At 37.2% G+C, this 26593-nt stretch overlaps 1 protein-coding gene across 1 annotated transcript; it reads right to left on the reverse strand.

Moving 5' to 3' along the window:
• Positions 1 to 18497: 18497 nt before the first annotated feature.
• LOC132007179 (E3 ubiquitin-protein ligase RLIM-like) lies at positions 18498 to 21626 on the reverse strand. Its single transcript, XM_059385277.1, has 2 exons — positions 21386 to 21626; positions 18498 to 20140 (listed from the first exon to the last, which is right to left on the reverse strand). The coding sequence occupies exons 1-2, from the start codon at positions 21624 to 21626 to the stop codon at positions 18498 to 18500; spliced, it is 1884 nt and encodes a 627-aa protein (XP_059241260.1).
• Between the last annotated feature and the right edge of the window lie 4967 nt (positions 21627 to 26593).

The raw sequence follows: 26593 nt of genomic DNA on the forward strand, positions 1-26593 counted from the left end.
CAACATATTAAGATTAATAAGGCAATAAAAATGAGAAGCCCAAAAAGGATATTTCTGATTGTTGGCCATAGTTCTCCTTCAAACCAGGAATTTAACCATTCACTGAGAGAGAGAAGGATCTTGTAGAGCATTAGTCCTGTGACATTTTTGTGATAGTCTGGGATATACACACAACATTCTGCTTTGATAATTGCACATTGCCACCCTGAGCTGCTGTCAAGACATCTAAGGCCATCCTATTTTGTAGGACAGCCTTGCGTATTTGTTTGACTTCGGTATTAAGTAGGGAGATGCTGTTTAGTGAATCATTGAGCGCCTTTGTAGTATATTTATTTATTAAGAGCTTCTACATGCCACATGACATCTACTAGCCCCGCAGATGGAGCAAAAATGTATGCTTAGTGATCATACCATTTAAAAACAGATCATGTCCATCTTTGCTTTAAATTGGGGAGATTAGTTCCGGTGGTGATGGTTTTAGTAATGCGCCAATGAATCCAGGCAAATCCTAAGGTACAGTGACCTATCCACCCTGGAGGAAGGCAGGGCCACAGGTTAGTTCTACATATCCAGTGGGTTCTGTTTGGAGGTGAACATCTAATGCCAGGTCATCTTACCCAATCAGTAGCAAAGAGTACTATTACTTGGGAACTGGAGTACTATTACTTTGGAACACATTTCTAGTGATAGCTATCCTAGATGTCATGTGTTATTTGCCCTAAGTATCATACGTTTGATTTTTTTGTTCCCAGCATAAAACTGCCTTTTGACTGAGCTGTCCAATAGTGGGTGTGAACCACAAATATGTATCCCAGATTTGATATATGCCATCCTCAGTATAGCAATAAGGAGGGTTTTGTAACTTAGGCCCATATTTGATTGGAGAGTTATGGCTTGACAGCAATCCCCTTTCCTTCCAAATAGGTCCATGTGCATGTAGTACCAGGAAGGCATATTTGGAGTCAGTGTTAATGTTTATTTTTAGGCTTTGGCAATTGCACAGTGCTAGTGAGCACTGTGGAATATCTAGCATTTCTTATTCTTTCTATGAATACTATTGTTATCAGTAAACCAACTGTCATTTTTGTTTTTAACAGGGGCATCTTAAATCTGGCCAAATAGAGTAAGCAAGATCAATAACCTCTGAACAGTTTTTGCTCTATAGAGAAAGAGGTACAACGGTCAGGTTCAAGCATAATGGTAACTAGATTTAAAGTTTGACAAGTTTTCAGTATTATTTCTGGCATATCTTTAAGTATAGCCCAATATTTAATAAGTTAGCCTCCATCATACGTTGGTGGCCTTTGAATTCTAAGACAAATCTGGACCTGATGTGAAGTCATTACTGTCAGGGACTGTCCCATAATAAGCTTTGAGGCTCTTTTTATGAGGAGGGCTGTTCTATGCTTAGCCAAAGCTACCTCAACAGAGGTAGCTTCTAGGATAAATATGACTAAGGAATGAAACCATTAAGAAGCCCTTTGAGTGGTCCCAGCCTTAACAATATCCTGATTACAGAGAGAAAACTTGTCAAGAGATATGGGGAGTCCCCCATGCATCATCCAATGCAATCATAAAGAAAGTGGAATCAGGGGGGCCTGGGTGGCTCAGTGGTTAAGCCGCTGCCTTCGGCTCAGGTCATGATCTCAGGGTCCTGGGATCGAGTCCCGCATCGGGCTCTCTGCTCAGCAGGGAGCCTGCTTCCCTCTCTCTCTCTCTCTCTCTCTGGCTGCCTCTCCGACTACTTGTGATTTCTCTCTGTCAAATTAATAAATAAAATCTTTAAAAAAAAAAAAAAGAAAGAAAGTGGAATCATCCATTATCTCCACAAGTCCATAGTTAATCCTATGGAGTGTGGTATGTTGGCTTTTAGGCAATTTCATTATCCCAGCCACACACAAGGTGTTAGTTAAGTTATACAATTGTAGGGGAATCAATCCCATTTTCCAGTTGTTTAATCATGTGCCATGGGGTTCTGCTAATATCCCCATAAAATAATAAGATCCAACAAAAAAGCTATTGTGCAACTTCTCTGAAGTTTACCTCAAATTGTTTAGCTTAGGTAAACAAACATTTAAAGACCATCAAATCTAGAATTTAACATCCATAAAGGTGTGTTACTAAAACATAGTTTTTCTTCCTAAAATAACCCTCATTTCCAGAGATAGCCAAATCAGGACTAATTCACTTGAGAAACAAGTCCAGTTTTAACAAACTTGGCCTATTATTTACATAAGCTCAGCATGAACAGTGTGATCATATAGATCTTTTAGAATCTGCTTTGCTGGAACTTCTTATAAGGAATCTCTAGGCTGAACTTTTAGTAGCCTCTCCAGGCCAGAAGCCAAGCCACATACTTGCCATCAGGCATGCCTGCAATACCTGTTGATTTGGGCGAATTCTTTTTTCCTGAGGTTCCCAAAGTATCCTGCCAGGAAGTGACATTCTTTACTCACCTGGTGAGGTTGCTGGGAACTTTGTAAGCAAGGTATCAGGCCAACAGTTCCAAAGAGCTTTATGGCTCCAGGTTTCTTAAAGTCAACCTTAGTTCCTTAAAGCTGTCTGTTCATATCTGAGTCTATGGATGTCTTTCTCAAATATGACATTCCAGTCAAAGCCTTGGTAAAATAACCAGTTTCCAATGCTGTCCTGTTACAAGGAGAACAGATTCTTATTGAACTTATGCAAATGACTGATTGCCATAGAAGAAAGAATACTTACTGGGACCTTTTGGTTTCAGAGGGTTCAGAGAGAGAGAAAAGTTGAATGCCTTGATTTGTTTACAAATCAACTTTTACATCTCTGTAAGTTACAGATAACTTAAGAAAAAGTATCTCTAGTCTGGAAGAGCAAACATTAGAGAACCAGCAATGTCTAAAATAAGACAAAACTATAGTGTTTTAGTTTAGTCCCATGTTACTAAATCTGGTGAATGCAGCTTTATTTAGTTCTGGAAATTCTTACCAATTTCAGTCTTAGGATTTTCAAGTATATCAAATATCTGTATTTGTCCTGAAAGTCCTTTATATGAATATCCTTGAAGATAAAATTTATTTTATAAGAGAATTAAAACCATTATAAATGACAAAAACTCAGAATGGATATGGTTAGAGTTTACAATTTAGCTGGCAAGGAAATCAGGTTATTTCTGTGACACATAACATTTCTATAATTACAATATCAAGCGATGATCTCTCAAAACATTAAAACTTTAGGAAGTGCATAGAATCTCTAGAATAGTTATAGCATTTTCCCAAATGTAATCCAAGGTTCATCATTGGTTCAGTAGTACTTCATGAGAAACTTTGCATACCAAGGAAAAGCCTGAGTTAAAGAGATTTACAACTTAAATCTTGTCAACATTTGCTAAAATCTTATAAAGTTTTAAAGCACATGCCTAAATATAATTAGGGATGTTAAACACCTGATAAAACAAAACATAGAAACTGGGTTTTCTGGGCAGGCAAAGAGAAAACCATTTATATTCTCTTAACAGTAGATCAATTACTCTAAGAAAACTTTGTCCTTTGAACAGAGAATTTGTCTTGTACCAATGTACCTTTAAAATCCATTCATTTCAATCTTAGTCCATCTTGACGATAGCTAAAATTCCTTTTCTGAAGATTTCCCTTCACAAACCTTCTATAACTTTCCTTTGCATTCAGGTTTTGTCCCAAGTCATTTCCTTCCAAACAACCATATCATTTAGGACAAAATTACCTTATAATGTACTTCCATTCCTTAAATCTTTCTTACATATCATCTACTTTCCTACATATAGAGTTGTTTCCCTTATTTCCATCAGTCTTAGTTATACTAAGCAGAATTTTGTATTCTTAGAAACACTTTAATCTCTAGTGAAGACTAAGTATTAACCAATCATGAACTGTTACAACAGAATTCTTTAGATGGCAAATTTATGAATCAGTTAAGTGCAAAACATGTTTACCAACAGATTTAAATACCATAGTTTCTTTGCAGTAAGAAGTCAAAAGCACAAACCTACATCCAGTAATTAATGACTTAGCATTTTATCCTGTTTGGTTAAGACCTAGATGTCCATAATTTAATGCCATTTGTCATCCCAGCAAAACTTTAAATTTTCAGGTTACCAAAGACTTTGAAAGCTACTTTAACAATTACCCTTTAAAACTTTGAGACAGACAGTTAGCCATCAGTTTAGTCATTTCTTTCTTAACAGATTTTAACAAATAACACGAGCTTATTTGACCTTCAGTAAACTTTGAAGTTTCACATCTACTGCTAACTTAAAAGACACGTCTTATCTTAATTAAACCAACAAACTTAACTTAGTTCCAATACTGATTTACATTCCACCTGGGCCCACTCCACTTTGAATGTTTACCTGAGACACAGAATGGAAGATCTGCAGTGGTGGGTGGTAGGGCCAGGGGATGCTCTTGCTCCTTGACAGTGGAGAGAGGAGCCATGGTGCAGGAAGCACCAAAGATGGTCTAGAGGCCAGTTATGCAGGCCCCACGCACGTTGGTGCAGAAACAGGAGAAGGTGGAAACAGAGGAAACAAAGTGCTGCCAGGAGGCAGAGAAAGGATTCCCGGTTTTAGAGCTCATAAGCCCCAACAGAGGAGCAGATGCCATGCTTTCTCACCAGCAAGGGGGGAGGGGTTAAGCAGTCCACGTCGGGCCAGAGAAGACAGGGAAACTTCCCTGAAACAGAGTTTCGGCAGCTGCTTGGAAATATTCCTTACGGTCTCTGTCTTGAGTTAGACTAACCCCAGATGGATCAGTTATAGCCATTAACACGGGAAGTGAGTGAGGGAGAAACCCCCACATCTATTAGGAGAAACAGAGAGAAATAAGGTCAGAGTCCCCTTTGCTAAGGATGGCCCAGCAACCTGGGTTTATCTGAAGTCCTACTAACAATTATCATGCAGTAATTAGCTGACTCATTTGGGCAAACACATTCTGCAAAAGCCCTTTTGTCTGGGATCCTGGTGTAGAGCAATGAAGGCCTAGGTATGAGCAGTGAAGGTATCCTAGGTCCATTTACCCTGTTTCCTGCAGAGGAGATCTAACTGATAGATCCCACTGAGGCCATGCAGTACTACAGGAGCTCAGTCCTTTCCTAAATTTTGCAATCCAGATTATTTCTGGTGGGTTAAAGGGCACCCCAAGATAGAGTCCTTGGGAACTGAAGAAGCCTACTGAGGCCATGCTCCCAGAAACATAAAGAAGGTCCATCACCAAATCCCCCCTCGACTCCTGGGTGGCGTCCCACGCAGGGTATGTCAGAGGTTCCCGTGTGTCAAAAGCGACCAGAGGCGTCCCTCAAAATATCGCTATTGATCACCATCCTGCCTTCCCTGGGAAGGCATTTCTGCCATAAAAGGCCCTGGAGGGGTGCCAGCGTCCCTCTTCCTTATCGCACCCTAGGCTGCCGATGGGTGCCTGGTGAATGGACCAAAACACTGTGCCATGCCATGCCATCTTCTGTCCTAAAGACTGCATACTGTTTTGCTATTTTAACCCATGGAAATACTAGAAAAGTTTGGCAAGGGGAAATTACCCAATTTCATAGCTTTAAGTAGTCTGTAGAAGACACTAACAAGAAACAGTAAAGACTGAAATCCATCATGGTCTATGCGACATTCCAACACATGTGGTCCTTATACCCAACTTCCCCAGGAAACGGTCCCCGGTTGCATTTTAATTCAGTCGGGTACTGGTTTCGGCCGGCTCCCAGTGGAGGTCTCTCAGGCAGAAGTGGCTAGACCAGGAATGTGGACGGGATCACATTAGACCAATCACGAGGAAACCTCACACGGGAGTCTTAAAATTGGCAGCTGTCCTAGTGACTTAGGTGGCTGTCCCGAGCCCAAGAGAGACAACTTGTATAAGAACAGGAATAAAGAGAGGCCATCAAGTTTCTGGGTCTTACTGCCATTCCAGCCAGGGTACTAACTTACAGCCAAAAGGCAGACACTCTCCTCCCCGTAGAGTAGTCACGGGCTAGAGGATTATAGCCTGAGCAATTGACATGCAAGTGTTCCAATAAGACCATACTCCTTGAAAAGCCCTGAAATGAGAGTAAAGGAAAAGGAGAGAAAGTACTCACCAATTTTGCACCAAAGCTCAGAGTCCAAATGTAAAAACTCACAGCCCCACGTTGGGCGCCATATGATGAAGTTCTAGAACCTAGGTGAGGTTCGGTGGGCTGAGGTCCAGAGCTGATGACCAAGAAAGAATTCTTGAGACATCTTTGGTGCAAAATGGTGGTTTATTAAAGAACGGGGACAGGACCCATGGGCAGGAAGAGCTGCTGCCCTGGGTTGTGAGGGATGGGAGGTTATGTACCCTGAGGTTGGGGGAAGGTGAGGGAAAGGGAGGTTTCAATGGAGTTTTCATATGCTAAAAAGGGCCTACAAAGTGCCAGAAGACCAATGTTGTCTTTTAGCAAGCCATTAACATCAAGATAGTTGGGAGATTTCAGTCTTGCAGGATTGTGATCTCTGCAAGTTAACTATTTGTTTCTCGTTTATGGCAGTCAGGGGTGCCTGAGGAGTACTACACAAATTACCGAGGGGAGCGGGTGGAGAGGGGGTGCAAGGTGCCAGCTTTTGCTTTGTCCTCAGCCAGCCTCCTGCTCCCTCATCAGAATCATGAATAACAAGACTATCAGACTGTACATATATTGTAATCTACCAGAGTCGCCTGTTCTTTTAATGGGGAATGAGGAAAGGGTAATGCTGAGGTGAGGTGTCTGATACAGATGTATAGTAGTATATATGTTATTATTTATTTTACTGGTGATTCCATGTACTTCTTTGATTTGAGGATTTATTTCTAACTGCCTCTCTGAAAAGTCCTCATCAAGTATTTTTTCAATAATTACTATATTCGTTCTAGTCTCCCCTTCTATAAATACTATTGGATGAATGAGGGTTTTCCATTTTATTTTTTATTCCTCTATTATTCACATTTTCATTTAGTCTCATAATTTTCTCTGATTTATTTTCAGTTTATGAAGTTCAACTTCAGTTTTATCTGTTATTTAACTTATTTGGGGTGCCTGGGTGGCTCAGTTGGTTAAGCATCTGCCTTGGGCTCAGGTCATGATCCCAGAGATGCAGCCCTGTGGCAGTATCCCTGCTCAGCAGGGAGTCTGCTTCTCCCTCATCTGCTCCCCCTGCTTGTGCTCCTCTCTGTTGAATATATAAACAAATAAATAAATAAAATCTTTATTTAAAAAAAAACTTCTATGAAGTTTTGAATACCAATAAACACATTTTTATGCCTTTCTTTTTTACTACTTAACATGGTTATGTGGTTTTTGTTCTTTATTCTATTGATATGTTATATTGATTGGTTGTTGTATGTTGAACCATCCTTGGATTTTACGAATAAATCCCATTTGGTCATGGTATATAATCCTTTTGATGTGGATGAAGTTTTAGAATATAAGGAGCTCCAGTGGGGTAGAGTCCAGAGCTGATGACCAAGAAAGAATTCTTGAGACATCTTTGGTGGAAAATGGTGGTTTATTGGGGCACCTGAGTGGCTCAGTGGTTTAACGCCTTTGCCTTCGGCTCAGGTCATGATCCCAGGGTCCTGGGATCAAGCCCCACATTGGGCTCTCTGCTCCATGGGGAGCCTGCTTCCTCCTCTCTGCCTGCCTCTCTGCCTACTTGTAATCTCTGTCTGTCAAATAAATAAATAAAATCTTTAAAAAAATGGTTTATTAAAGCACTGGGACAGGACCCCTGGGCTGAAAGAGCTGTTGCACTGGGGTTGATTATATACTATGGAGTTAAGGGGGAGGTAAGGAAAAAGGGAGGTTTCAAAAGAACTTTCATATGACCTATGGGATACCTAAGGCCTTGCCATTGTCAAGTTAAAGTTGTTTTTCCTTTTAGTAAGGCATTAGCAGTAAGAGTTGGGAGCTTCCTGGAGGAGTATCACATTCCTCCTATCACAAGTCCTTGCCAATGAGCTTTAGGTTTAGAAGAAATTTAACTTTTATTTACATTTCCCTCTGTCTCAGCCTCCCTCAATTTTATCAAGGGAAAAATGATGATAGGGCTTCAGGAACTGAGTTACAGGTCTTTGGAAGTTAGGCTGTTGATAAGAAAGCTTCTTCCTAAGGAAAAAAAAAGAAAGAAAGAAAGATAGAAAGCAAGCTTCTTCCTTGTAAATCACTAGGACATTTGTAAATTGAGGGAGAATCAGGTCTTGCAGGATTGTGATCTCTACAAGTTAACTATTTGTTTTTCCTTTAGGGCAGCCAGAAATGCCTGAGGAATATTACATATATCCCATGGGGGAGGTGTGTGTGAGAGGGGGCTGGGGGTGAGGGAGGGTGGCAGGAAGTTGTTGTGGTGGTGATTGTGGGGTGTCAGCTTCTGTTTTGTCCTCAGCTTGCCTTGTTATTCATTAGCTATTCTAATCAAGGAAAAAGGAAAAAAAAATAAAATGGAGGAAAAGACAGAAAATTAAAAAAAATACAAAGGAAAATATATTAATTTTAGGATGATTTGTTAGACATAAAGATGCCATAAAAATCTAAAACTTTAGATGAAATGGATCACTTTCTAGTAAAATATATAATACCAGAGTTGACTCAAGGAGAATGTGAAAAACAAAAGAGAGCCATATCTGCTAGAGGACATTTGTTGCTACTTCTGGTAAATTGCCCACATTTTCATCTAATTGGCTTGGAGAATCTACCTCCATATTGTAGTATTGAACATGTGGCCAAGGCTTGGATGCCAAGGATCACCTGGACTTGATGTTTGAACAGGAATCCCAATCTGAGTCAATCTTATATATAAAGATTCTTTGTTTAGAATAAGTAAATTTGTAATATATAAAAATGGAGTTGTACTTGGTCATCTTTCTTTGCCACCCTTTGGGAAAAGCTTTCTCAAAAACAAAAATTAAACAAAACAAAAAACACATTAGTATCTGACTTTGTTAATACAAGAATTACAATTGTAGGCCAAGCCCAATGTCTTAAAAAATGAGTCCAAACAGGGTTTATTCTGTTCATTCAGTGGCAGTAAAATACTACTAGTAATTTAGTCAGCTTATTATATTCTGAAAAGTCATTTTGCAAAATTCAATGTCAATTCTAAGTTTTAAATGGAAGTGATTAGCATTTTCTTTTTTAACATGATGGAGAGTATCTTCTTGAAAAAATAGGGATATCAGTGAACTTCCTATTTAACTATAATCATTCAGGGGGTGCTAGATATAAGTCTCAATACTGTATAAGTTTTATGTAAAAATGTACATATTTTAGGAGGATTAAAGAGTTTTTTATTTTTATTCTTACTATGTATTCATTTGGAGGATTAAAGAGTTAAATGAATACATAGTAAGAATAAAAATAAACATGAATATTGGTCTCATTTTAAAATGACGAATTACCTTTTATATGTGAGAAACAGAAGAAAAAGTGAAAAAAATGACAGGTTTCATATTATGTTGTATTACTTGGAACTTTGACAAAATCATTAACTTAGAAAGGCAGGTAACAAGCTGCAATATATGAGCAAACTCTATGATAAAATGGTTAACTATATATATATATATGCACACATATATGTATGTGTATATATATATTATGAGTATATATTTTATATAATATATATTTAAAATTGATATACTCTCATATAAAATATTAAAAAAATTTACGTCACTTAATAAGATGATAAATATAACCAGACAATTTACCAATTCCAATGTGATATGACAAATAAATTTAGCCTCATTAGTAATCAGATAACTTAACATTAAAGCAATGAACATTTTTGCCTATCATTTGACAAAGGATTGTTTCCATCTCTCCCTATTTTCTGGACAAAGAATTATTTTCCCTTTTGTAGTAAGAAAAGACAATGTTGGTAATAATACACTACTTGGTAAGTCTGGCAAATTGTTGGGGAGAATGGAAATGGCTACAAGTTTTTTTTTTTCTTTAAAGATTTTATTTATTTCTTTGACAGACAGAGATCACAAGTAGGCAGAGAGGCAGGCAGAGAGAGAGAGGGGGAAAACAGGCACCCTGCCGAGCAGAGAGCCCAATCCCAGGACCTTGAGATCATGACCCAAGCTGAAGGCAGAGGCTCAAACCACTGAGCCACCCGGGTGCCCCTGGCTACAAGTTTTTGATGTTTTGGCATTATAGAGCAGTGACCTTAAAATTGTTTATCCCCTTTGACCTGATAATTTTTACATCTATACATTTTTTAAGGTAAATATACAGATATGCCTATAAGGATTTTTTGATGTTGCTTAAGATAACAAAAATATGTAAACATTTCAGATGTTCAACACTTTTTTAAAAGACTTTGACAGAGAGAAAGAGAGAGAGAACACAAGCAGGGGGAGTGGCAGGCAGAGGGAGAAGCAGGCTCACCTCTGAGCAAGGAGCCCAGAGTGGGGCTTGATCCCAGGACCCTGGGATCATAACCTGAGCTAAAGGCAAACACTTAAGTGACTGAGCCACCCAGGTGCTACATTCAACACTTTTCTAATTTCTAATAAGTTATATTCATTAGCCGTATGTTAGAGTACTAGGCTTTTTATCTAAAATCATGTTTTTAAATAGAATATTTTAGTTTTTAGAAATGTATATTTAAGTTAGAAAAAGCTCTTCAAATGGACTCTTGGCATTCCTTTCTAGAAATTTTCTATTTTCTTGACTTGTGTTGAAAGACCCGCGGATCTGCCCCCTTGCCTATGTGACCATGCCTCGGCTATTAGGAGAAGGTCTCTTGTTCAAACAGGAGACAAGTGTCATGCCCTAAAAGCCAAGCAGTTACAGAAAGGCAAAAGAGCAGTTACATTGAATTCAACCCTGGGGGAAGGGTCTTTTCACTGCAAGGGGAGGAGGGGGACTCTTACACAACAAAAGAGCAGTTAATTAGTTAACGTTAACGAGGGGGGGGAGTGTCTTTCAGTGTCACATTTTAGTTTTATGATTAATTTTTACCTCTTTTTTCTGTCTTGACTATCTTTGTTACCTCCTTTGTGTCTATCTATAATTGTTCCTTTTCCAAGGGATTCCAAGGATCATTTAGTAATAATGATTACTAAACATACTTTTACAGGCAATATCTTGTACTTCTTTGACTTCACTTAGCATCTTTGTTTTAATTTTAGAAGCTTACTTGATATCCATAGTAGCCAGATAAACATTGCCACTAAAATATGCCTCTGACATCTCAAATCTCAGAGATCCTGGCTGAATTGTTTTCTATTGCTCTACCATGACAAACCAGTTATAATACATTTTTTATATAAGTCCACTCAGTTACATAATGAGAAATTTGAGGTCATCTCTAAATTATCCAAGCTGCCACCAAATATCACTCTGCTTCTTTAATATTATGTACTTGAATCATGTATTTCCACATCTCATTTGCCACACCATTATTTCAGGACTTTATACTTTTTTCATCCAATTAATGCCATAACTCTATAAGTGGGACAATCTGACTTTTCCACAGTCTGTTCTGCATTTCCCTGCTGGCATGACTGTTCTAGAAATTGAATAATTTTTTTCCTCTTACTAAAATCACATCAACTGTGCACTGCTTAGAGGATCTAGTTCAAGTCTTCAGCATGATATACTGAAGTCATTTGTTACCTCTTTGGCCTCATCACTTCATATTTTGCTAATATGTTTAGACCTTTTCCTCTTCTACCCCAGAGTATGATGAGTACTGATCCCTGAATTTTCAGTGTTCTGTTATGCATTTCTACTCTTGCATGTAGTGTTCATTTTGCTTAGAATAAAATTAATGACCTCATTTCATTGGTCAATTACTACTAGTACTGCTAGGTACAACTCAGATATCACCTAACTTTGGGAGTTTTGACTTATTTTTTTTTTTTTTTTAAGATTTTATTTATTTATTTGACAGAGAGAGATCACAAGTAGGCAGAGAGGCAGGCAGAGAGAGAGAGGAGGAAGCAGGCTCCCTGCTGAGCAGAGAGCCCGATGCGGGACTTGATCCCAGGACCCTGAGATCATGACCTGAGCCGAAGGCAGCGGCTTAACCCACTGAGCCACCCAGGCGCCCTTGGGAGTTTTGACTTATTAATGTAGATTGTTCCTTCTAGGCCATTCAATTTTGCCTTATATCCAGAAGATATTAGGGCATTCAGCTCTAAGAGTATCCATCGCACACAGCGTCAGCATATGTTTATCTGCTTTCTTTAAAATTCAATACATTTCTTAATGATAAGTGTTATATTTCTTAACTACAATCCTAACATCCAGCATTAGGCCTGGCACATTCTGGATAAGTATGTATGTGTTGAATGCATGAATTAATGATCTGGAAAAGGTTTGGCAGATATTATAACAGGCAAGAAATATTACACAAATATGTTAACTAAGTGAAAGAAGTCTAGGCTGAAATAAATCAAATCCAGGGTGCTGGGTAGCACTATCAAAATAAGTTTTCTCTGGAGAATAAAGGGTGAAAAATAAGCCTGGGATGCTAACATTAGCCCAAAATTCTGAAACTGAACCAAGAACTCTTTTTGGTAAAATTTTTGTTTGTTTGACATGTTTTAATTGAGTATATGCTACACACACACACACACACACACACACACACACACACACATGCTGATGCCATAACTATGCTAGTTTTTAGAAATGTAGCAATAATAAAAAGAAAGCTCTTACGGGGAGCTTCTGCTTTGGAGTGGGAGTGGGGAAGAACACAGGTACAAGATAAATAAAAATATGTTTTAGAGATAAGTGTCATAGCAACAACAAAAAATACTTTGAGGATAGACACAGGGCAGAGGTGGTGGATAGCTGTGTTGTGATCAGTGATGTCAGAATGGATAACCCAGAACCCATAGTTGGCTGATAATTAGTGTCTGTCCTGTATGAATGACGGATTCTCATCTTTCAAAACAGGAATTTCCTGAAAATGCTTTTCCAAGCCCCCACATTTTTGTGGCGATGTTAAAGATCCAGGTTTCATAACTAAAAATGGAGAGTTTCAACTGTCATGTAAAAGGAGAGTCTCTTATTATTTCACAGTGAAAAAGCCCAAGTTAGGATGGGAAAGAACTTTCAAATCTTAAAGTTACAAAAAATACAGTTCAGATTTCCATTCAAAATTCTCATACCAGAACATTTCTTATAGAACAGATTATACATTTACCTCATGTAATGAAAAGATGTAAAATGGTTAACTGTTGTAAAGATACTGCAGATGAAGATACTGAGAGCTTAAAGCAAGGTGATGACAGAAATGTGTATTTCCAAAAAATTTCAGAAATATTATATATATTTCAGAAACATTATATTCCTTTGTGGAATTTTCAGTACATGCAGTGTTTTGATGTTTATATTGTTATATGCTCAAACTTGTTTGCACTTATGAAAGGATTTTTATTCTTCATGGAAGATTGAGAGCACAACTTGTTTTTATGGTTAACCAAAAAAGATACTTTATGTTACTATCAGAGACCTATCCATTGGCTATAAGTGCTTTTAAAAAGAATTTTATTATTCAGATAAGGTGTTCTTTTTTTAAGTAGGCCAGAATAAACAGACAAATAAATAACTAGGAATAAAATAAAGGAGAAAATTGTTAAGAAGGAAGTATTTATGTTCACACTCATGAGTATAACTGATGCTATGGATTTAAATGATAAATTATAATGTAAAAAACAGATCAAGTGGAGATTAGAAAATTCAGGTACAAGTCTTCCCAGCTTCTGATATTTGGTAGGGCAGATATAGATGAGAGTGATTTGGGAGCTCAATCTAATACTCAGCAATTGCTTTGAAACAAAAATAAGCTTTATAATTTGAAAGTCGATATTAAATTGTGCTTATGATAAAAGCAGCATACAGTAGTAGAGTGGGATCAGTTGATTTTAAGTAAAGTTAAACTGTTAAGATATTGGCAGTTTTTCAAAGAGGAAGGATATTGTCTTTTTGAAGCTTTGATAGCAAGGATTAGTTAGGGATTCCATTCTAGGCAAAAATGGTAGCCAAAGGTCAAGTATTGTATTTTTTGCAGGATCAAGAATATAATAAATTTATAGTAGGCCTAGGAGTAAGATACTGAGCCATTTAGGGCTCATTATAATATTTTTCTGGGCATAGGATGAATCATAGATGAGAGGTTGATTAGTTTTCTATTCTGCATGGGAAACTGGCACAAGGGGCACCTGGGTGGCTCAGTGGGTTAAGCCTCTGCCTTCGGCTTGGGTCATGATCTTGGAGTCCTGGGATGGAGCCCCACATAGGGCTCTCTGCTCGGCAGGGAGCCTGCTTCCTCCTCTGTCTCTCTCTCAGCCTGCCTCTCTGCCTACTTGTGATCTCTGTCTGTCAAATAAATAAAATCTTTAGAAAAAAAATCTTAAAAAAATAAATAAAATCTTTTAAAAAAACTGGCACAAATGTAGGGACTTAAAGCAATATCCCTTTATTCACAGGTCTATAAGTCAGAATACTGGCATGAGGTGACTTGAGTTCTCTGTTAAAGGTCTTAAAGGCCTGAAATCAGTATTAAAAACATTTTCAGATAATTTGAACATCTAATTCATTTTGGGATTGGCATCATTCACCATTTCTCATTCAAGTTGTCATGTATCTGGTTCTTGGTATGAAAGGTGATATTTTATTGTCCCTTGAACACTTTGGCTATTATGTTAAGCTACTTTGGTTCCTGTTTAAACTTTGTTTTTGGTTTTGTTTAAATTTTATCTGGTATTTAGTTTAGATTTGGCGCACAGTGCCTCTTCTACTTTTGTGGACTGTGGTTCCATGACACCTTTGTGTTAGAACCTTTGTGGTACTATTTTGTCTGATTTATCTTATACAGGTAGGGTTAGTACAGATCTGTGTTTGTGCTGCTTCTAGATGGGGGAAGGGTAGCTGTGTTGCACTTGGATAAAGAGCACTTCCTGGGCCAGGAACTTGTGTCAGGATCTCCCTTGTCTGTATGGGATGGTGATTATTTACAAAGTTGAGAGCTTTTTGTGGTGTTGGTAGGTATAGGCAAGTTGCCTGGTATCTCTGGGTATGGCAGAGGAGTCTCGGACCCAGCTAAAGAGAAGACCATTTTTAAAGGTGGGAGCTTTATACAGTGGGATCACTTTTGCTGGTACCCTTGATCACCAGTATGGTATGTCTGGGTGGGGAAAGGGGGCCTCAGGCCCAGTGGGGAAGGAAAGCACTTCTCCAGGTCACTTAATTGTCAACAGGGCTTCCAATTTTCTCTCTTTACAGCTTCTGCAGGGCTCATCTGGTGTTTTCAGTGGGACTTCCATTTGATCTGATGGAGGAAGAGCCTGTTAGAACTGCTTTCTGTTACTAAGTTGGGAGTTAGGAAGTGCTGAGCCTGGGTCACCTTTTTATTTGGAGGGATCATAAGATGTCCTGCCATGAGGTTGTTCATCCATTCCAAAGGTCCCTAGCCAATTCACTTTCCCCTTTAGAACTTTCAGAGTTCTCCTGTGGTTGTCTCATGTTATTTCTAGGATATATAGTTGTACTTATAGAGGGGGGAGCAGAGAGAGAGGAGTATAAACTATCTTATCTGGACTAGAAATCCTGTGACTTTTAAGGACTCACCTGATTAGGTCAGGCTCATTCTGGATAAGCTCCCAATCAACTGTACCATACATCATAATGTAGGAATGGGAATGGTAGTCTATCACATTCACAGGTGATACTCTAAAAGTCACTGGGGGCCATTTTAGAATTCTACCACAGAAAGCATTTGTGAATGTACTGAAGTATTGATTAGGTAGTTATCATCTGGAAGGTTGGAACACATTAGTGTAGCAAGAAGACAAGTACTGCTCTAATTATTCCTCTCTTTAAATGAAATAGATGTAGTATCAGAAATACTTAGTAATAATCAGAATATTCAAACAACTTTCAGAATTTAATGTGAATATCAGAGGTTCATTTAAGACTTTATTTCCAGCCATGCAAATATCTTCTGTGTGAAAAATATTCTAGCTCAAAGATGTACTAAAAGACTTCACTAGTATACCCTGTTTATATTTTATGTTTCTGTGTAATTACTGTAGCTGCCAGTAATTCACATAGAAAATGAAGGTCGGGGTGCCTGGGTGGCTAAGTTGGTTAAGCATCTGCCTCCTGCTAGATCATGATCTCAGGGTCCTGGGAATGAGCCCCACATTGGGAACCCCTGCTCAGAGGGAGTCTGATTCTTCCTCTCCCCTTCCCCATGCTCGTTTTCTCTGTCTCAAATAAAATAAATAAAATCTTAGAAATGTCAGTGATGATTCTGACTTTAAATTTTTAGAGAAAGTTTATACTTAACACTGACCATATTTATATAGGTTTCTCAGTGTATAAAGTTTATGACTGTTGCTTTTGTCAAAATACAGTTTACTCTCAACTAAACCAGGATTGAAAATTTTAAGCAAAATTTGCTGGTTTGGCCAATATACAAAAAACAAAAACAAAAACAAAAAATTAAAAACTCCAGTTTCCAGGCTGAATTAGGAGAAAAGTCCTTACTATGTTTGGATTGGAAGAGAAGCATGACCTAAAATTTGATTTTTTTTAAAAAGATTTTATTTATTTTTTGACAGAGAGAGTGAGAGAGCACAAGCAGGGAGAAGAACAGAGGGAGAGGGAGAAGCAGGCTTCCTGCTGAGCAGGGAGCCTGACACAGGGCTAGATCCCAGAACCCTGGCATCATGACCTGAGTCGAAGGCAGATGCTTAACCTGAGCCACCCAGGTCCCCCTAAAATTTGATTTTAAAGTGTCATGGTTTGGGGTAATACTTTGATAGGGTTGATTAGAATTGAATTAGTTAAGCATGCTTTTGAACTCCAGCTTTTCAGATTACAACTTGGGAGGCTTTGTACTTTGGATCATTCACATAAAGATTAAGATCTATAAACCATAATATACCTTATAAGAATAAAGCATATGTTTTTAAAAATTATATGAACTTAACTTATAAATAAAAAGAAATTCAGGTCACCTGGGTGACTCAGTCTGTTAAGTGTCGAACTCTTGGTTTCAGCTCAGGTCGGTGATCTCAGGGTCATGGGCTCAAGCCCTACATCCTGCTCTGTGCTCAGCAGAGTCTGATTTGAGTTTCTCTCCCTCTGCCTCTGTTCCCTGTGTCCCCCATCCTTCCACTCACACATACATCTAAAGAAAATTAAAAAAAAAAACAAACAAAAAAAAACCTGAGACTTGAATGTACTTATAAAGCAAAAATTGGAGAAGTACATATACCGGCTTTTTTCCTTAGTTGATTACAATCACAGCAAAGCAAAGTGTGACATGTTTAAGAGCAATGTCATTAAATTCTAAATTCTATGGTTTGTCATCTCATCACTTCTAAAGATAAAATGTACTTGTTCTCTTCTTCATGATACCAGTTCTGAGTAGATGAAAGGAAAATTAAAAGAAGATTGTTAAACAGCCGAGTTAAAGAACAGAATGGAGGACAAGGGGAAGAGGCAACTACTCCCTCTTTATACACCTTCAAGCCTAGAGTTGATAATACTGGCTTCTCACAGCTGCTAGCCTCAGGGAATTCATCATCTCTTTGTTTCCTTTCATTCTTTACACACTTTTAGTAAATAGTTTCTTCATTAAACTCTATTTCATCACCCTTTTCAAGTGTGCCATCAATTTTTGCCCAGGACCCTAAATGATATATTAGTAGTAGAAAATGGGAGAAACTTTAAGGTAGTGTTAAGGGTTGGGATAAACTGCTGGGAAGAGAGATAGGAAGACAAAGTTTTAAAAGCTTTTCTATGGCATTCTATGAATGTAATGACTTTTTTATGTGAGTGATTCTAATAAATTCTTAATGTTCCTGATTATTCTGGTTGTGTTCCTCTTTGTATGCACACTTAAGATGAGACATGGCTGTGAGATGTCTGGGATTTGCACGACTAGATAATTCTGTTAGTTTCCATCTGGATTGATTATCTATTAAGACATTTCTCCCATGGAATCAGAACATCCCACCCTAGTGTACCTGCTAAGTTTCTTTTGAAATTCAGTGATCCATTATAGTGGGAAATTTGTTTTTCCACTAAGATAGGACAGTACTGTTTGGTTTTTTATATATTTTCTTTTATTTTGGAACAGAAATTGAGGAAAGTTCAATCATTCCTTCAGGAAACAATGATTCAGTACAGATTGTTACATTGGGATTCAATTTTAGATCAGATTCAGATTCTTATATTTAACAGGACAATATCGCTGTCAGGTAAGACAGCATTTTTTTTTTTTTTTAATTCTGGAAGAGAAATTGGGGAAAGTCCAAACATTCCTTCAGGAACCAGTGATTCAGTTCAGATTATTATATGGGGATTCAATTTAATTTTTAAATTTTTTTTCAGGATTCAATTTTAGATTAGATTCAGATTATTATATTTAAAAATCAGTCCAAAAGTTGTTTACAATCAGACAGGTGACTACTGTCTGTCTATCACTATAATTGTTTGTATAGCTGAGAATTCAGATCTCAATTAGAATTTTCTCTTTCACCAGACTCTACTGCTTTCCTACGACAAATAGGACAGGTAGAGTTCTCCAACAGCCAGCGATCGATACAGTGGATATGAAATTCATGGGAGCAAGGTAGGATGCGTAGTCTGTTGCCTTCTGTATACTCTGTGATGCAAATACTACAGGCTTTTAATGCACCACTTTTACCAAAAGATCTTACAGCCAAGTTGTCAATTTGTGCTTTGGTGAGTCCTGTAGTTCGGTCATGATAGTCTTCATTCAAGAGAAAAAAATGGTCCAGATTAAGGGAGGTCCAAGAGTTACTTTCATCAAATATTATTGGGCTCATAGGTCTACTTTCTTGCCTGGCTTCTGATGGTGAGCCTGATGATAAGCTTATTTCATTAGTGCCGTCAAACATCAGTGATCTAATTTCTGAATTTTCATCACTGGAGCTGGAACTGGAAATAGGACTAGAATTGAAACTAGTTATGTAGCTGGAATTTGAACTAGAAATCAATGGAAAACTTGAATGGAAATCAGAACTAGTAGTTGAATTGGAACCAGAACTAGTCCTATCACCAGAACCATCTCTTTCATTTGGTGACTCTGCCCTTTCCATGTTTTCACTTGGGGGTGAGATGCTATGCACCAAATCACTATCACTGTCCATAAGGTCAATTGAGCCACTGAATGTTGTCACTGTCTGCGTTAATGTGCTCTGAATTGTAGTAGATATTGTATCATTTAAATCAGTATTTAAAATTCTGTGGATGGGAATTCCGATGGTACTGAGATATGCTGTTGCATCTGTCTGCTCAAAAGATGGAAACATATTCCAAAGTCCTCCTTGTTCACTTTCTAAAGTTGGTGTCTCACATGTTAACGGAGTTCTGCTAGCTATGCTATCACTATGAGAATATGCCCCAAGATGAACTTGTCCTACTTCAAGATTGAACAATATGGTTGAACTTATCTGCTCCACTTCCCAAGATTCACCATCACTGGTTGTATCTGGAGAACTTTCTTCTTGAACAGCATTCCTTGTTCCAGAAGTTGAAAAAAGACCACTATTTTGTGGCTCAGTTCCAGTTATTTGCTGTCCAGATGTTTCTTGGTGCTGAATTCTAGAATATAACTCATTCTCCTCTTCCAGAAGCTGCTCAAAAGTCTCAGGTGCTATACTCTGATGAAATCTTAGTAAAAGATCACTCCATGAATTTGGAGCTGAACTACTTTCAATTCTTGCTCTGGTTCTTCGATGCTCTGGGCTCCTACTTCTTGCTCTTCGCTGACCTCTAGTGACTGGTACTTCTATTAATGCTTCAGTTGTACTTTGTTCTGACATAGGTGGTCTTATAAATGTTGATTCAGACTGTGTATTTTCCGCTTGCCTTTGGATGTTTTCTATATTGTCTCCTCTGGGAAATCTTGTAGATGGTACATCTTTGTTCTCTGGATTTGGGCTCCCATTATTAACATTAAAATTCATTTCTAAACCAAATCTGGTATTATTGTTATTTGAATTAATCTGGCTCAGTTCTTCCCAAATTTGGTGTTCTGTTTGCCTACTTGTCACATTTTCAGTTTGTTGGAAAGAGTTAACCCAGTTTAATAGAGAGTCACCACTAGATGAATTATCAGAAGAATCTCCTCCACCTGTTAACAAAAAAAAGTGGTGGCAGAAAGGAACTACCAAAATTAGAAGCATCATAAAATAGTACTCTGAAACCTTGTTTCAAAAGCAAACAAAAAATTAGAACTTTAATACTCAGATGTTCTTAATATATTTCACATTTATAGAGTTAATATTTTGTAAACTATATTTTCTAGATTTACAAGTGAAGGCAGGACAGTTTGAGTTCCTTCTGAAAAGTTAGTTAATCCTAGGTAAATTTAGAGAATTTTTTTAAAGGAATCTGGAGTAAGTCTGTTTTCAATATTTCATCTTATGCATGGCCCTGTGTACCACCATGGGAGGAGAATCAAGAGACAACATTTTTTCACTCCACTGTCAAAACACTAATGCAATTAAAAAAGGTGAAGGTACCGCACTAGTATTTTAGTTCAATTTACATTATTGCCTAATTCTCATTAGCATACAACATTACTTCTTCTAGGCTCTTAAGTGTTTATGGTAATATATAAAGTTTAAAAAAAAAATATAAGACCATTGTAACCATTGCTCAAATTTAAATAAAGTTTATAGGTTTTAAAGTTTTTGAATACTTCTTGATGTTACCAGATTTTAAGTTGACATGAAACTGAAGGTCAGCTCAAATGGAGAGACTGAACCTAGCATAGTATATATGAAGCCATATTTAAGAACTGAACTATTATATATCATCTTCTTTTGATCGTAAAGTTCTCAACCTTAGCACTGTTGACATTTTAGTGTTGGATGAGTCTTGGTTTTGGGGAGCTATCTTATACATTGTGAGGTGTTTGGCAGTATCCTTGGCTTCTGCCTGCTATTTGCCAGTAACACCCACTCATCAGTTTTGACAATCAAAATATCTCCAGACATTGTCAAATGTCCCTTGGGGGTTGGGAGCAAAATTACTCCCAGTTAAATAGAGAATATAATATTTTTTGCTGGTGAGTAAGTCCATGTCTTTATAGAAAAAATAATTCAGGAAGTAGGAGGAACTTTTAGTTGAGGTGGAAAACCAAGAAAAATAATAAGCTATTTCACACTGTTTCCCAATTAAAGTAACGCAAATATGAATTGGGGGAAAAACATATCTCAACATTCTCCCCCCAAATCAGGTAAATATCAGTTCTTTTTAATGAGAAGTTACTTAGCACCAAATTAATGTGTGCCACTTTTGTTTTATCTTTGGCTGACTCTACTCTGAAGTTCCTTACCCGTCCCATTCTATTCTCCCTAAAAGTGAAATATACCTGTATTTTTATCTGAATTTTGTGGTGGGTTGTCTTTAATACGTTGAAGTCTCCTCTGCAATTCTTCTAATGTAGTTTCACCGGGAATGCCTAGTAAATCGTTATCCCTCATTAGCTTGTAATCTTCTTCACTCAGGTTATTTACAAATTGATAGAAATCTTCTTCCCGGACCAGTCGGTCCCTCTGACTTCTGCGTAGGGCTGCAGATTTGTCTTCATCGTCGAAACCTGAATTTTCCATCTTGATGAGCAAGTGGAAGATATCTGACTTTTACGCCATGCTGTTGAAAAACAATAACTGAGTTTTGATTTATATTCAAAATAAATCTATGAAATAGATTTATGAATAATCTATGAAATATACTAACTGAATTCTCTTTCTGCTCAGGTTGGAGTGTGGCAGGACCAGATGCGGTTGGATCTGCCTCCGCGTAGGTTTCTTCTGCCTCCCTGACCGCAGGCTCTGTGGCTTCTGATGAGTCCTTAGTTGAGAACTGCCTTTATGTAGGAGCTTGCTAGACACCGTTGCCTAGGTATCCATTATCTTCCCCTTTGTTACCAACTAGGGACTATATTCAGGGTAGGTTTCATTTTCATTTAAACCAGCAAATACTACAGAAGCTTACTGTGTGCCAAGCACTGTCCTTCACCTCTTTTTATCTGCATGAGCCTATTCCCCGGCTTTCAGGAGGCTTTTCCAGGCTCTGCTATACTCTTACTATTTGGATATTAAATTAAAGAACCCGAATATAGTTACTTATACTACATATGACTGCCTTCTTCAAAATGTCACACCAAAGTCATTCTAGTCAAGTGTAACAATTCTCATTTTCAGGTGCCCAGGGAAGTCTCTCTTTTCTCCTCATGAATTCCTCAAATCATAGATACTCAGTAAGAAAACCCACGTTTTTTGATAATTTACCAGAGCTATAGCTGAATTTCTTTTGCTGGGTCTTTTCTTTCTCACTCTTTTATTATCATTTTTTTAATTTATTATTTTAAAATATTTTTAATCCTTTTCACTCTTAAATCCTTTCACTCTTATTATACAGTCCCTCAAACTTCTGTTAAAGCAAAACATAACAAAAACAAAAACTTCGGCAGGCTTTCTGGTCAATTCTTTAAGGAATTTTCCACAAAAACATAGTTTCATTTTTGTTCTCCTTTCTCATAAATATTATAAATAATTCTTAATTAGTCAGAACTTCGCAGGCACTTTTAAAACAAAAGAGTTGCCTTGCCTATTGAAATGTGTACTGATTCTGCTAATTTTGTTCCATGTATGTTAGTGCAGCCAGGATGGCACGGTAATAATGCTCAATGGCAGTGCTGTCTGAAGGAGACCTAGAAGAGTTTTTGGACTTGTTAATCTTACCAGTCCCTCTTAACACTTGTTTTGGAATCCTTCAAGTTGTTCGTGTAAAGACAAGATTTGGCTATGGAATTTGAAATATTATTCAACTGGACTTAACAGTGAATCTGTCCAGCCTAAACAGTCAGTTAATATCCACTAGAGATATGTCAAATATTGCAGAAGTCTGTATTCCCAAGTAATTTATTTTCCAGATGATGGAACTATCACATAGAAACTGTGAAAATACAATATATTATATGTGATAAGAGATTTATATCTATAATATTGTATAAGTACAAGGAAATTTGTGATGTTATTTAATGGGGGTTAGGGAATAGTTCACAGATAGTACATTTAAATCTGGATCTTTAAATATAATTATGAGTTTCTACTGGTGGAAAGTGTCAGTTGTGTATGTGTTGGTGAAGAGAGAGTATGTCAGACTGAAGGAATAGACCTAAAAGACATTGGCTTCTTTGGGGAACTGTGGCCACAATATTGGAGTTGGGGTGGAAATGATATGAAATTTATTCCAGAAGAAATAATTGATATAGATTATAAATTGAGTTTTGAGTTTTCCCTGTAAGAAATAGGGCACATATTGAGATGTTTTATTATTTTTTGAGTACAGATAATGGATTTTATTTTAGCCTGCTTAGTGTCCACTTAACATACTTATGATAATAGCATCCTGATTTTCTCAAAGGAAAAACCCCTTTTTCAATCTTAGTCAAGTTGGTTTAGGTTCAGCTGAATTCACTGCCACAGATGAAGGAAAGGGCACATAATGCAGTCATGTCTAATCAATAGATCTCAAATTGCTGGTTATGGTAGCTGGTTCAAGCATGGATATGTGACCAAAATGATATTTAAAAGTTAAATCTGGAGGGGGGGCACCTGGGTGGCTCAGTGGGTTAAAGCCTCTGCCTTTGGCTCAGGTCATGATCCCAGGGTCCTGGGATCGAGCCCCGCATCGGGCTCTCTGCTCAGTGGGAAGCCTGCTTCCTCCTCTCTCTCTGCCTGCCTCTCTGCCTGCCTCTCTGCCTACTTGTGATCTCTCTGTCAAATAAATAAATAAAAATCTTTTTAAAAAAAGTTAAATCTGGGGTGCATGGGTGGCATAGTTGGTTGTGTGTCTGACTCTTAGTTTGGCTCAGGTCATGATCTCAGGGTCATGGAACTGGGCCCTGTATTGACACAAGGCTCCTTGCTCAGCAAGGAGTCTGTTTGGATTTCTCTCCCTCACCCCCCCCCCCCCCCCCCCCCCCCCCCCCCACACCTCCCTGTGCTCTCCCTCACAAATAAATAAGTCTTTAAAAATTTTTTTTAAAAAGTTCAATCTGAGATATTACTTATAACTATTAAAAATGAAAAAAATATTTTTTAATGTGGTTGCTAAGCTGGTAGGATGTAAACCTGAATATGCTTGGGGTTATCTTGTACACCCAAGAATGAGGAAAATCAATATAAAGTGACAGAGAACAACAGATGAAGAAAGGGCCAGATACCTAAGAAAAAAATTTGAGAAATACCTGAAGCTAGATATGCCTTAGGATCTTTAGATCTGTAAACCAATGTATTTCTTCTTTTTTTCCTAAATGTAAAGCTTGTGTAGAATTTTTGTCACTTAAAATAGAAAGAAGGTTCCTAATGGTTGAAACAAGAGAGTGATATGATCAGTGATCTAGTCAGATGTCAGGAAGTAATTTTTAATAAATTTGCCACCTAAAACTTATTTTCTGTTGTCCATTTTATAAAGTTTACTTGTTTATGTAAGTTTAATTGGGTTTAGTTTTTTATGAAAATACAAGAATACAGATATTTTGTCATTTACTTAATAGGTATCATACACTGAAATTGTTTATAATTGAGTTGAAACAAATGAGCAATCATTTTCATTTGATTATGAATCAAATATGGTTAGCATATACTGTTAATCTGTTAAATAAACTTCCAAATTCTCTGTGCCATGAGATCCTTTCAATGTGTCCCTATTTTCTTATGTGTTTCACATATTATCCAGTGTATTCTAATACCTTGGCCCAATAATGGTCATTTAATTGTCAAGTGAAGAGAAAATATCCTGAAGTAAATTACCACTGAGCATTTGGTTTATTTTAGAAATGGGATGGTTCTTGTAGGAACTAAAATGTTTTTCACTGATACCTTAAAAATAGTGAGATACTGTTATGTAACCAATTAGCTCCCTGATGGGATTTTTGGATGCCTAAGTTTAGCAAAGTCTTAATTAGTGTGAGTAGGTATGTGCTTGTGTGTGCACAAACACATATAGGTGTGATGTATTTAAACATTTAAAATAGATGTTTGGTTAGGTTAATAACCATTGGCTCAAGTCTAGTTTCTGGGTACTAGTAATAGGTTTATTTCAGTTAAGTCTTGACATTTCCTTTGCAGTGTGAATGTACTTCATCTCAAACATTGAGTTCCTATAGCATTATCATTGTTGTCTGCTTTAAGGTCTTGTTTTTAATATTTGTTATCAAATATCACAATTGATGTTTCCAAACATTATTTGAATTCAATATATTTAAAAGCAATATGCTTGAGGCAATTCAGTATATAAGAAAGTATTAGGTTGAGAATTTAGAGACCAAGGTTGAAGACTAATCATTAATTCTTATTTACCCAATGATTTAAACTCTCTAGACTCCCATTTCTGAAACTTTAATATGACAAAGTTGAATCTGTTTTTCAAAGTTTGATTTAGTCAGTTGCTTAGAGAATTAAGCAGTGGGAATTGAATGTAGTACCTGAACCATAGTGATGGATTGGCAACTATGAAGTAGAAAGGAAAGGTTGAGTGGGGATTAAGTTAGTGCCACAGTGCTTAGCTAACAGAGAGGCAAGAGAATCAGAACAGGTCCAAATTCCAATATCAAGCTAGGGATAACTGTCTCCTAGAACATTAATCCAAAGCCAGTAAGTTGAAATGGAGTATTGAGCCATAGAAGACAATTCCAGAGTTGAGGCAAGGTCATGACAAGCTTGGGGATCAAAGCAATGGGGTAGTAGCATATGTGTATAACTTTGATTTTAGCTTGCTAAGTTAAAATATTTATGCCTTGGATCTCTGTCAGTTGGTCCTCAGTTGTCTTAATATTTTTGTTTATAAGACATTTTAAATGTATGACCTCAATATTTTTTGTTTCACAATTTTATGAATGAGAATATAATCACAACAATTTTAAATTTTTAAGACACCATGAAAAACATTTTAATTAAATTTTGGAAGGTAGTCACAGTACAGTGTAAGCATAAGCAAAAAGATAACAGCATGTTATTAGTACTTAGTACATATAAAGTTACACATTATTTGCTTCTTAATATTTTTCGTATTTAAATTAATAAAATAAGATGATCAGATTTACCATTTTGAGGGTGAGGGGAAAAACAAAGGCATATTTATCATCTGCTATATGTGCTCACTGTATGCTTTGTTATATATACATTTGTATATACATGCAAGGCGTAGGTGACTAGAGGTGTAATTGTTAGACTTTTTAATAAACTGGATAGCTATTAGTTTCTTTGCAGTACATCATCTTAACATAGGAGCAATCAGGAAATAACTAAGCATTCTACACTAGGAAATAACACCTTAACAGCTAAGCAGCATTACTCAACTGCTATACAACTATGTCTAGTGCACAAAAATACATACCCATTTAATCGATAGCCCTTTAATTTGATAACCCTTTAAAAAATCAGTTCTTTTCACTTTAAGTGTTATTTATTTATTTTTTTAAAGATTTTAATTGAGAGAGAATGAGAAAATGTGCAAGTTGGGGAGGGGGAGAGGGAGAGGGAAGATGTTAAGCAGATTCCCCTTTGAG

Source organism: Mustela nigripes, chromosome X (genome assembly GCF_022355385.1).
Source record: "Mustela nigripes isolate SB6536 chromosome X, MUSNIG.SB6536, whole genome shotgun sequence".
In the NCBI taxonomy this organism is placed as follows: Eukaryota; Metazoa; Chordata; class Mammalia; order Carnivora; family Mustelidae; genus Mustela; species Mustela nigripes.

Excerpts from the sequence above, each read along its gene's own strand:
- LOC132007179 (XM_059385277.1), bottom strand. The coding sequence starts at position 21,626 with ATGGAAAATTCAGGTTTCGACGATGAAGACAAATCTGCAGCCCTACGC. Across the intron at positions 20,141-21,385 it reads AAATTCAGATAAAAATACAG|GTGGAGGAGATTCTTCTGAT; the intron begins GTATATTTCACT and ends TTTTGTTAACAG.